The 13184-nt window shown below is 38.8% G+C and overlaps 1 protein-coding gene across 1 annotated transcript; it reads left to right on the top strand.

The window, feature by feature from the left end:
• Positions 1-1167: 1167 nt before the first annotated feature.
• On the top strand, positions 1168-11774 carry LOC109474186 (protein lifeguard 2-like). The gene is made up of 12 exons (XM_019774439.1): positions 1168-1287; positions 3392-3587; positions 3996-4267; positions 4593-4657; positions 4873-4926; positions 5310-5400; positions 5773-5810; positions 5946-5991; positions 6240-6281; positions 6692-6787; positions 7334-7381; positions 8006-11774. Exons 2-12 carry the CDS (start codon positions 3419-3421, stop codon positions 8153-8155), a joined length of 1071 nt encoding a protein of 356 aa, XP_019629998.1. The 5' UTR covers positions 1168-1287; positions 3392-3418; the 3' UTR covers positions 8156-11774.
• The last annotated feature ends 1410 nt before the right edge of the window (positions 11775-13184 follow it).

Genomic DNA, 13184 nt, shown 5'->3' with positions numbered 1-13184 from the left:
ATTTTTTCCTCACCACCACCACCGGTCACGCTGGGGAACGACCACTTCCCTAAGCACTAGACCCCGCGAGGGGTATTGCTTAGTATTGTATAGAACTAGAACTAGAACTTATAATTGATTTTATTAGGCCCACGGTGAGCCTCAAATCGGACCACATTATCGACGTCCGGCAGACGCCCCTCACCGGATGTGCACACGTGACTGTTAGCGCACCGGAAGTGATGTAATGGTTACCTTGACAACGGAAGGTTGTACGCCAAGTTTGGTTCCGCGGCTGATGTATATAAGCAAGGACATTAATACAAGGATGTGAACTGTTCCGGACTTGTTCTGAATTTATCAAAGACAGCATACGGGTTGGATATAAATTAATTCCTTTTATCAAAATTTTACTAGTACTACTCTGTAACTGTCGAAGGACCTTGCTTCACAGTGAGAATTAGAACTGGAAGAAAATTAGAATAATGTTATTATTACTTTATTTCAAATTTTAAGGGAGCAAATATGTCTTGTAATTTCTTACATCAGTCAAACAAGTGCCTCTGTTTCGTGCTAGTTCTGCTAGACACTTCAACATTTGTAAAATGGAATATCATGATATTGTATATCAGTCAAGTATAGAGCTCAAGCTTAAGCTTTAAAACTACAAAAAGTAATATTTTCTTTATGTCTTTTTTTTGGCTCGGTAAGGCCATGTTGATTTGATTATATGGATGACATCCGCGCGCGCATGAATTTTCGGCCGTTTCCAAAAAAAAAAAAAGTTTTCAACCATACTGTAAATCGTACAAAACAGTTGCAAAATGAGCAAAGACATACCGTAAGTTGCAAAAAAGGATACCACTGTCTTAGAATGCCAAAATCAAACCAAAAAAGACGAAAATATAAAGAAATGAACTTGAAGACTAGATTATTCGCCAAACCATACTCTGTGCCATCTGTTCAACCTTGAAAACCACGTAGATTTCATAATGAAAACAACTTTTTTTTTAGCCAAACTTTTTTTTATTCGCACGCGCGCATCAGTTTTAGGGTTCCCAGAGGATGTCATCCATATAATCAAATCAACATGAGGCAGTATTAACATTGCACCTCTCAAAGGCGACCTCTTGCGACTATTTCTAACTGCAACGTGAAATGTTGACGGTGTTTCTCGCCAGATCTCGCGAGAGTTCAAATGTGATGATGTTCGCGTGACGTCATTTGGGAATCAAGGGTCTTGTCGTGATCGACGTTTTACGTGATTTCTCCATCAAATTTTCGACTAGGACGGCTTAATTTGACCAGGTGAGACTTGGCAGGTAGCTGTAGAATTAGCTAAAGGCTTTAGTTACATTCCTAGCACCTGTATTTTCCTTTGTTGATCGTTTTAGGGCGTGTTTTTGTGATGAACGCGATCCGCTATCTGTAGCCATTTCCTTGTTGAACAGATATTCTAGGCGTTGCAGAAAAATTACGATTTTCCCCTACTAAAGATCTACCATATTGTCACCAATATTTCACCATTAACCTCGTGAATTAACAGTAAAATCTTTTGATCCTTGTCATATACCAATGTCGTTGCTAGAAAACAAATCCTGACGGTGTGAATTTATGATTATTGCGAAATTCGATTACTCATTTTCATGTGTTGCCTGACGTCAAAACAAGACAATTGAGGTAAGATAATTTAGGCTTTAAGGCTAGAAGATGCTTTAATTTGTCCCACTACATAGCTTGATATAGTATTTTAGGTAGACCTACATTATAGTACATAATATGTCTTAGTATATGACAGTCTGACAATTGTTTACACACATTACATGTTAACCAGTATTTTATAATGTATGTGTGATCAAGCTGCATTTGTATATATTACAATATATGAAGATTTCAGAAATGATGTGTGCATTGAACAAAAGGGGATTGTTGCTCTTCTTGAAAATACGTTTGTTAAAAATTTTTCTGCATAACTCTTGATATTGGATTTTGGTCAGAATTGCAGACTCGCACGTAAGCGTAATTCCAGATTTTTCTGGAAATTGCATCAGGTTCTGGAGAGATCGAGTGATCATAAACGACTAGGTATTGCTTTAGATTTGTTTTACGCTTTCTAATGGTCATGAATCATGATTTTTGTACAATTTTTATATTTTATCCTAATAAGTAATAGCCAGACTGTAACTTGTAAGAGCAATCACTGTTTGTTTTTTTGTTTACGTTATGTACATACAAATTATTTGTAGACATAATAATATGATATGCAAATCATTAGTATGCAAATCACCCAACTGTCACCCACTTTTTGACTTGCTGGTATTTTTACAGTTTTGGGAGTGTTGTTGGCCTACCCAGGTCCTTTTGACAGGGTTTCTATTGGCTGGCAGTAATCTGAAATTCCAGCAAAAAGATAATGTAAAAAAAAGTGTACAGGAAAAGTGTCAAAAGGGGAAACAGGTAATCTTCTTTCTCTGACTTGCTTCCAGGATTTTAGCCACTTGTTACCCTGTATACGTCGTGTTGCTAGCCAGTGCATGTAAAATTGGCTTGTGGTGGAACATACCAGTTTTCACTGGCAGGCAGCCATGTCGACTGGATAATTATGCACACATCAATACCCACTTGTCTCAGGCTAAAATGTGTGCATACAATTTTGCATGAAGCTTAATAATGTGTTACCTTACAAATACAATGGTATATCTTATGTAGAGACGTACCGTACTCTTTTTTTTAATTTACTGATAATGTATTGTACTTCATACTTCAAGGGAAGAAAAAAAATGATAACTTGCAATATGAAACTAGATTGATACTAGAAAACATTTTTAGTCATGGCATGAGTGTCTCTTTTCTATTTTGTAGTGGCATAAGCCATAAGAATTAAGATATTTGCTCAGGTTGCCATTGCACACATCAACAAGCCATCATGCATTATTTATGATCAGAGCATAGACAGTTTCCTATTCTCTGTCAGGGGTTCCCCCACGTCATGTTACCAGTATAGTCATGTGATGTGGAGTCATAATGATACTTGTAGTTAGAAACTGAAAGAGGAACTGCTTAGTAGCAGTACTACATACATTGTAACAATCTGTGAAGATTCTCCTTTATACCAAGGACATTATACACAGATGTGTATAATGTCCTTGTTTATACCAGTCCAATAATTTCAAGTTTCATTGTGATTTGAAAATTCTTGGTTTTGGTCATGAAGGTGTAAGAATAGTACTGAGTAGGGATAACACTGCACATACTGAAGCTGTACTCATTTATTTGGGGTCAAAATCAACAGTTACATTACAAATTAATCATTACACATTCTACAAATTTCTGTAAGCATGTTACAATTTATCATTTTATGTATGTGTGTCAGCTGTGTTGTGAAACGTCTAAAAAGCTGTCCTGTTTTTAGAGAGAAGAATTGTGAGCAGCCTTCAGGATGTCAGTTCCAGCTCCGCCCAGCTACGAAGATGCCACCACAGGGGGGTATGGCAAACCTGACCAGCCAGCGTACCCCCCTGGCATGGGACCCCCTGTGATGGGACCCCCTGGCATGGGACCCCCTGGCATGGGACCTAACATGGCCCCCTTCCCCCCTGCACCAGGAGGTATGTTATTGTATGTCATCATGAACGGATGAATAAGATTAGCCAGCTATAGCTAGGCATGACATCTTCATCACTTCTTTCCAAGGCTATGATTGTTTAAAACCATGAAAATTTGTTTGTGGAGTAGATGAAGCTGTTACTTATCTTCAAAAGATGCCATTGAATTAAGCTTAGTGTACCAGCAAAATTTCCCTCAAAATGCAGGAAAAAGCATTCTCAGACTCAGAGGGTCAAGATTAAAAAATTTGCCAAGGAGAGCATACCCCCTCGACATGATGTGATATCCAACAAAATTGAGACGACAAAAAAATTGGCACTGCATAGAACACCGTATATAACCTTCATCCAGCGTATTCATAACTTTAAAATCACATCTAACAAGTGTTTTCCTGTATAACTTTTTCCCAGGAGCACCCTTCCCACCCCCCGTTATGCCACGTGGTATGCCCGGTGCGGGTGGTTTCCCCGCCATGCAGCCTGGTTACCCCCCTGCGCAGGGCGGGTACCAGCAGCCCCCCTCCACCGCGTACGGGACCGTCCCGGGCGCGTACAACACCGTCTACAGCGACACGGTACCCGAGGCGCATGTCCGGGACCCCGAGTCGTCTGGTTCGTCCGACGAGAACTTTGCGAGCTCAGCTTTTAACGACAAGGCTATCCGCAGGCAGTTCATCAAAAAGGTCAGTTCCAACAGTCAAACTTAGGATTTAATTAATCCACTATCAACAATGCAGTATAATGAGAGGACTGATAAATCTGGTCTATATCATGGTTCAACAGGATTCTTTATGCTTGAGTCAGCAACAATATCCAAACAGATGGACCACCAAAAAGTCTTAACACAATGGCTAGGTTATCTTTATGTACATGTCGAGGTGGTCACTGACAGTACAGTGGTGCAGGCTTGACAGCATTATGATATGTATAATGTATGTATTAACTGTACATGTATGAGTATAACTATGCTAAAATGCATTTTCTCTGTTTTATTGTTTTTTCCCTCAGGTGTACCTGGTACTGACTGCTCAGCTGCTGGTGACCTTTGGATTTGTGTGCATCTTCAAGTTTGTGTGAGTTAATGATGCTATATCAGGGTCTGTGAAAAGCTAGAGTTGGTATTCAGTTGACCATAAAGTATGAAATGATGACAAAAATGTGCTAAGAAATGGCAGATAATAGGAGATGGAATGTTGTAGTATCTTGTGTCCTGAAATTGGCCTACATATGGTGTACAATGTACTTTCTAACTTTTGTAGTATGTTTTATTTTTCTTGTATGTCTACAGCCCAGAGGTGCACAATTTTGCTCGTCAGAACCCTGGCCTGTACTGGGCAGGATAGTAAGTATGCTTTCACTCTTCATTTCTTTACTAAGATAATTCCATACTGTGGAGTACATAATGTAATTCCTTAGCTTGAAGCGTTTTCAATATGACATGTGCAAGTTACTTTTGCTTATATTTTGGGTAGCATTTGTGTGTGTGTCCATCCGTGTGTTAACACAGTAGCTTGAGAAGGCTTGATATTTTTTAGGTGGGTAGGTCTTGATGAGAGCTCGAAATGATTGTTAATAGATTTTGGGTCCCCTGGCATCTTATTTTGGTACTGCAGCAGATCATATGGTTTTGATATCTTGTAATCTGGACATGTAAAGGTCATGAAATTTGCATGTTAGGTAGCTTTTGTTTACACTGTGTTTAACAGGGTATGTATTATTCCCCAGTGCTGTGTTCATCGTGACGTACTTTGCGCTGGTGTGCTGCCCGACCGTGCGCCGCAAGTACCCCACCAACATCATCATGCTCAGTCTCTTTGTAAGTATGGATCATTTTAACTGTTGAGGTTTTGTTTTCAATAATATACCGGTATTTGAACACAACAGAGTCACATACAGGAAGTGGAGGTAATAGTGTAACTGCAGATTGTCAGGAAAGTAAATGATTGAATTGATACCTCAGGTAGAATTAGGGATCAAAATTGTCTCCCAACAAGCTAGAGGAATCAGGGACAATTCACAATTATGAATGAATACAAATTGACAAGAACTCTCCAAAAAAGACACCAAGATGGCGTGAAGTCTTTGTTGTACAGGTGGCATACCCATATACATGAACATGTATGCAAGTTGAGAATTGGTACAAATTTCTTATTTATAACATCTAATTGCCTGATTTTCCTCTTCACAGACTCTGGCCATGTCCTATATGGTGGGAATAATAACAAGGTGAGAATCAGCGCTCTTTTGAATTTTTGTTTTTTGCAGTTCAAACATCAACAGGGAAAGGTATAGTAGGGAACTCACAAGCGTGTGAGATAGTGGATCCGGACTATTCTGACATTTTGTTATTGTTTTTCACAGCTACTATGACATCTACAGTGTGCTGATGGCAGTCGGCATCACCTGCGTAAGTATTTCTCAAATAACTTTCTTCTCATAAAAATTTAGGAAATGGAACAGCAAAGGTCTTTACTAACAAGCATTTATTTTACATGTGCAGATACATGTATTTTGATGACTGTCTGTCATCTTCATCAGGGCATCATAATTTAGTGCTACTTGTAATTATGACAGGCACGTCACTTGTTCCTACATTGAAAATTGTACAATTAATTGGCAAAATAGAATTCTTATTGTCCCTCTGTCTCCCTGCAGCTGGTGTGTTTTGGAGTGTCCCTCTTTGCCATGCAGACCAAGGTGAGAAACAGACCTGCAGTTTCCTGTAGTAGGGAACATTGTAACAATTGTATTGCACAACTTTTGCACACATTTTGCTAAAGAAATGCATAGCTTTTTAATTGGATTTTGCATGACTTTTGATTATGATATGCATGCATGTAAATGGCAAGTTACGCCCAAAAAAAGTTACTTAAGCAACTGGATATGATTTTAGATACAGTCATATCCAGTTGCTTGATTAACTGTTTTTTTGGCGTATCTTATTACCTATGTCTAACCTTCACCGACGTAAATGTGAAGCTATTTGATTTACTGTGACTGAACTAATAGGAGAAGTCAAAGCAGTAGCAATAGTAGTGCAATGTAGCATTACAATGTAGTAGTAGTACAGTAGTAGTAATTATACATGTGTAATTTGTTTTCCCCAGTATGACTTCACTGGCTGTGGCGGGTTTCTGTTTGTGGGCGTGCTGGTTCTCTTCATCTTCGGCCTCATCGCTCTCATCACCTTCCCATGGGTGCCGGTAGGTCTCTCCTGGCAAATCCTGGATCACAAGTCCAGGGTTCGATTCCTAGTCTACATGATGTCAGTTAAGAACTTACGGATGCATTGTAATGATAGAATTCCGCCACGCCGTGTGCCTGCGAAGCTGGTGTGTTACGCCGAAGGGCGGTTATACCGGCTATACCGATACAGATACAGATACAGAATCAAACCTGTGCTCAGATGCCACTCAAGGGACGGAGGCTGCTGCTGAAGAGTGGCTGCCCCAGACAGGGTTGACAATATTATGATTGCCCAATGTACATGTATCTGGTAATTATAATAATAGGCTTATGAAAGTATGTGACTGTACATGTACATGTACACTGTAACACTAAGTCAGATTAAAATTAAAGAATAATAGAGCACACACAGAATAACATCAGAGTGAATTGAGTTGAGAATAAATGTTGTATATAAACCGTTAAGAATGATTTTTGAGGAAAGCAATGTGTGATGCTCTAGATTTGGATCACAAGTCCCGGGATTGAAAGTTTTGAACATCCATGTTCCTTTCATTCCACAGATCCTGCAGACTGTGTATGCTGGACTGGGAGCTCTGCTGTTTGCCCTGGTAAGAGAAACAACACAACAATCTGCCACAGCGGCCCCATTTGTATATTTAGGCAATTAGTACATGTAAATACAACTTTCTATGCCAAAAGCAGGAAATTATTTTTTTATATCTTTAAAGACTGTTCTATTGGGCAAGTGCATGAAAATACTGAACTCCAGTATTCTATAGCCAGTGTCCATCTTTCCAGAATTTCGCTGCCCAATCCATTATCTTTGACAGGCAATATCAGGGTGTAAAGAAACATTTGAGTATGATAAGACATGTCATGAACTAGTCTACCAGCAATTAAATGTGTCTACCAGAAACATTTGTCCCTCAAAATGCAGGAAATAGAGTTTCAGAGGGTTAAGATTTCAAAACTTCCCGGAGGAGCATGCCCCCAGACCCCCTCAGATTGTTGCACCTTTGGCGCTTAACATGATGTTACCTCAAACAAAATTGAGATGACAGATTAAAATCTCAGGCTCAGAGTCACCTGACAAGTCTAGCTGAGAACCGCCCTGGGTGGATGAGTCTTGTTGACAGTTTAGTTGCCCCGACGGCAGTACAGACTGCTATGGGACCGGTGAGGTGAGGTGAGGAGGCTAGAGCGCTGACTCAATTTACTCCCTTCTCCCCCAGTTCCTGGCCTACGACACCCAGCTGGTTGTTGGCGGGAAGCGCCACGAGCTGAGCCCGGAGGAGTACATCGCCGGCGCGCTGCAGCTGTACCTCGACATCGTCTACATCTTCCTCTTCATCCTGCAGCTGGTCGGCAGCAGAGGTAACTAGAGCCCAGACGTCGCCACGCCTGCTTTTTTTAACACCACTCTTGTTGAGTTTTGTTGGATCCATGGTAAAAGCTAGACCACAACGTCACCATGCCCGTTTTTTTGGACAGCCGCTCTTGTTGAGTTGAGTTTGCTTGGATCCACAGTAAAACTTTTGTTAGCATGTCGGCAGAACGCACTCCATCTGAAGAGGTCGACCACAACATCACCATGCTTGTTTTTTTTTACACCTGCTCTTGTTAGAGACCCTGAATCCTGTTTTGCTGATCATATGAAAACTGTGAAAAATCCAGTTTTTTTTGCAAAAGGCACAGTACGTTCTGCCAACATGCTTTTGCTGCTTTGAAGTACTGTGAGCACTGGTCGCTGAACATGACAGACATTAGAATGTCAGTTATAAGCAAGACAGCACAGCTTACAATTGGTGATCTCTCATTTCTTGAACCACATACAAGAATATACCGAGTTTTTTTTCCTATTAATTTATATACTTTGTTCATTTTCCACAATGTTAATACAATGCTGAGCAGTTAGATGTACGGGGTAGAAGGTAACTCATTTTGTTTAGGGTGATTTTTTAAAGCATTTTCAAGAACAATCGCTGTTGTACATGCAAGTGTATTTGCTGGTGTACAATTTCCTATTTTTGTATTACTTCATAACCTATTTCTATTATATGCATGTCCCTTCAAATTTAGAAGTTAACTTTTCCTTCTTTTTAATCAGAATTAATACCAAAACTTACTTGGTTTTCTACTCCCAGTAGAACAAAAACAGTGTTTGCATGCATTTGTTTCCAAAGGTGTGACTAAAAACTGCATTACTGATAATGTCATTAATGACTTTAATGCATGGTTTAAAAGTGGAAGATTCTACTACATACGGGTGTGTTTTTGTGTGTGTTTCCCTTTCATGCTGACCTAGGTGGCGGCGAGTAAAACCTTTCAGAACTTGGACACCCCTAGTATTGAAATGGATTGATCCATGAAATCAGAAAGGAAGGCTTGACCCAAGAAGACCTAACAGTATGTTAAACAGACGACTACAAAAAAACGTATCATGAAAAAAAGTCCAAACGTTTTACTAACCAGACATTTAATTCATGTTCGTTTTCCCTTTTGGTGAAAAAAATTTAATTGTACTAGCAAAAAAGTAACAGATTATAACTTATTGCATCTGTTTGACATTATATAAGATGGATTTTACCGAACCTGTCTTAAGTTCAAATGCCAGCCTTTGTCAACTGAACTTGAAAAAATCCAATTAAAAAATCTTTTGGGCATATCATTTGTTTCTTGACCAGAAAACATACTAGTCTTTACTGACAAAGGCTTGCACACGGAGCTGAAAATGTTGCACGTCTATGTTTCATTTCTGTTTCCAGAGTTGTATATTTTTCATCTGTTACTGTATTTTTTGTTGTCATCAATGCTTTGGGTTACTTATGTTGAAACATTTGTGTTGTATTTGTTGTTCTTCAAAGAAGTGCTGGTAGAAAATAGTTATGTGAAATGTGACAAAATGTTAACATAAAGTTAAGATATAGATTTCTTATTTTCCTGTGCAATGGTAGTTTATCTTCTTGTGGAAACTTGAAGTGATATGCGAACATTTGACCGGAACAACGCTTCAATAGAAAACAAAGTTAAACATCGTAGAAGAGAGAACACTTAAGCTGTAAGTGTAAGGAAACTCACATCATATGCATGAAGGTATCATAGTAGACTAGAATAGACAGGAGGAAAAAATAACATGCCTATCTTCTGCTATATAACACATACATACATGCACTAGACTGTGTAGACTTCTACTCTTCTACACTACTAGACTGTATGCACTTCTACTAGTAAAGGCAATAACACTATATACTGTATAATGTAAACATAGTCACTATAAATTTGTGAAACTAGAAACTTAAAACCGTGAAAACATTTTTTAAGTACAATATGTATCTAGTACTATTAACTATATGTGTCATAAGAAATAAGAATACAGTAATTGAGAGAGGCACATTGACACTTAAAGTCTGTTATCAGTGTAAACTTTAGGATTGAATACAGTGTTCTGTATAAACCTTGTAAAAGAACTTTCCCAAACTTTATTGCAGTGTCATGAAGTATATGTGTAACAGATGTATCTGTCAACGTTACATAGTCTTCACTTACACTTTCCACAATATTAAAACATACATCTAGTGTAGGAAGAGATATCTAGGGTATGTGCCTTTCTTACTTTAAAGTCACTTAAAGATTACCCATGAAGAAATTTATCTCCATTTCTAGAGCTGATACTAGCATAAGTTACATGGTTGTTAGCCATGTTGTTCTAATGATTATATATTGTAAATGACATGTGCATGTAGATGTTGTACAAAATTACGACTCTGTATCTGTATAGCCGGTATAACCGCCCTTCGGCGTAACACACCAGCTATGGAGTTGTGGTGGGCAAGGGTACCTAATGATGAACGTTGGAAAGGTTCAGGAAACATTTGAAAGATTATGAGACATTAGCAGTCAGAATAGTCGATTTGGAAAGACACAATGAATGTATTGATAGGTTTCAGAACAATTTTGGGGAACTATTAACTTGAAGGATTGTGTGCCAATACTTACACCTTAGCTGTACTTTAGGCTCTTAGCAGGTACCCTTGCTATATAGGACTGGACAAGAATGACATGGTCAGCCATGATATTCAGATTGTATCAGAAGAGTCACAAACTGTATAAAAGGTAAGGTAAGCTTGTATAATGCAGCAGGAGCTGGTCAGGATGTTTCAAGGAGTTGGTCAACAAATTATATATGTATTATCAGAAAGTATTTTCTGATTAGTATAGTCTGGTACGTGTATATGCCATTAAAAGGATACTTATATTAGTGATATTGTACATGTACCTGTTATTGTTTAACTATGTATTACTGCTAAATATATTGTGTCATGAAATATGTCCATGTTTAATGGTTTGATGTGTGAAATATTACAAGTGCTAAATCTATATAGGTAATAGAAGAAACTACTTAGGCCACCAAGAATGTAACTATTTTGTGATACACATAAAATCCCCACCTCAACAGTTGTTAGCCCTTGTGCACTTGATGGTCAACAGCATGATTTTCCCTAAAAATAAGACTCGAGAAAACGTTAATTTCTTCTATCCTCCCTACATTAATCTGTTAACATGTAGATTGGAACAGTTGAATGCTAGTGATAACTGTGGTCTTGTCCATTTAAGACTTTTGAGGAGAAGAGCCAAAGTTTAAGTACATGTACATTACTGGAGCTGGATAAAGGTGTTGTAAGTTGTATAATAATATTAACTGCAGTGAGAAGCTTAGGGTTCCTGTTGCATGTAGTTTAAAATGGTGTAACACAGATATATACCTACATTGTAATACATAGAAAGTCATTCAGTGTAGCTTTCCAACAACAAGTTTTATTCAGTAAGTGGCATGTGCATCTACATGTTACCATATATAGGCAATACAGTACTACTGACTGTGGGATATGGAATAGCTAGCATTGTGCACTACTACTTGATGTTTTACTGTGATTTCTGTGCATATTATAAGTGTACACAAATATCAAGCTACTGTGAATAAAGCTTCGTGTGAATATGTAATCCTTTGTCAAGCCTTTTGTCTGTGTAATTTTGATATTAGCAAGGACATTTTACTTCTATGTGATATATATATATAGATAGATAGATAGATAGATATAGATATATGGGGGCAAGATCACGGAGGGCTACGAGTTGTACGGAATTCAAGACCAGCTAGCTCCCTGCCCAGTTGCATGCAAATTGCACCGGTTACATGCATTTCATAATATGGTACTGATGACAAGGCACAATGCATCAAATGACTGCTTTGTTATTAGAAAAATACAAAACTCGTAATTAGCCCTTGTTGTTCTCGTCAGTAGTATGTTAAGGGAGAACAAGAGGTTCAATAAAACATGGTGTGTCTGAAAATAGATTTCGTACACTTACGAACTATTTCTTTGTTACATCACTAATAGGTGGCTGTACGGTGCCAGGATCGAGCATGATAGGTTAATTGGTGTTTGATTGGACTTCAGAGTGGTCATCATACCTCGTGTCTTTGTTCTTGAAATGATTGGTATTTCTTATGTTGTTTACCAAAGAAGGTGTATCTTGCTTTCTTGTGTCTTTTTCTGAGTGCATCTGCGTCTGAAAAGCACAACTCAATTGCTCCGCACGCGTGAAAAACTGAACTGACTTTTGGGTTGGGCTTTCAAATGGCGAATGAATAAAGAGTCAATGAAGATTCTATTCGTTCGCTCATTCAATCTCTCTTTCCTTCATCCAAGGACATAACCTCTGGTTGGTCAATGGGTTATTGTATACAGCTGGTGCCTTTTGTGACTAAGGAATTATGCGTATAGCCACTGCTGGGGACATTTACATATCGGCAGGTGGGACACAGGTTCGAAGGGGCTGGATGAAACCATTGTTTGCGTCTAAACGGGGGAAGAGATTTATCATTACTTTTTTGGTCCCAAAGAATAATCATTGGATAGTCAAAAAACATAACCATATACATGTAGCAATTAATACACATCGTTGTAGAAATGAGAACGAAACGTCCCTTGCGTCGTTTGAGCAATTAAATCTAACCTCCTTTCTTAGTGTGACGTAAGCACTTACCTGTAGAAACAAATGGGACAGTCCAAAACCGGGCTATAAAGCTGTGCCTACCCACGTTGTTCCCGCCAGTACAAGTTACAAGATCATGAAGGTAAGCGTGGAGGTAAGTGGGCTTTCATTTTCCCCACGTGGCGGCGCGAAATGGCCCCGGCGTTTTGTAACACTAACTAGTGCGCTTCATGTCTACCTGTAATTCGTGCAACGACGATGTGCCAGCGTAATTCGGGGATTCTTTATATTTTGAGGCCAGAAACACGGTGCCAACTTGCGCTAAAGCTGGTGGTGCGAACTTAGACTCGGGCGTTGTATAATATTAACTCGTGCGCTTTCATGTCTACCTGTAATTCGTGCGTTGACGTTGTA

Source organism: Branchiostoma belcheri, unplaced genomic scaffold, assembly GCF_001625305.1.
Source record: "Branchiostoma belcheri isolate BF01 breed outbred unplaced genomic scaffold, Haploidv18h27 scaffold30, whole genome shotgun sequence".
In the NCBI taxonomy this organism is placed as follows: domain Eukaryota; kingdom Metazoa; phylum Chordata; class Leptocardii; order Amphioxiformes; family Branchiostomatidae; genus Branchiostoma; species Branchiostoma belcheri.
Note: the sequence above shows the minus strand (reverse complement) of the source record. Positions and strands in the feature narration are given on the sequence as shown.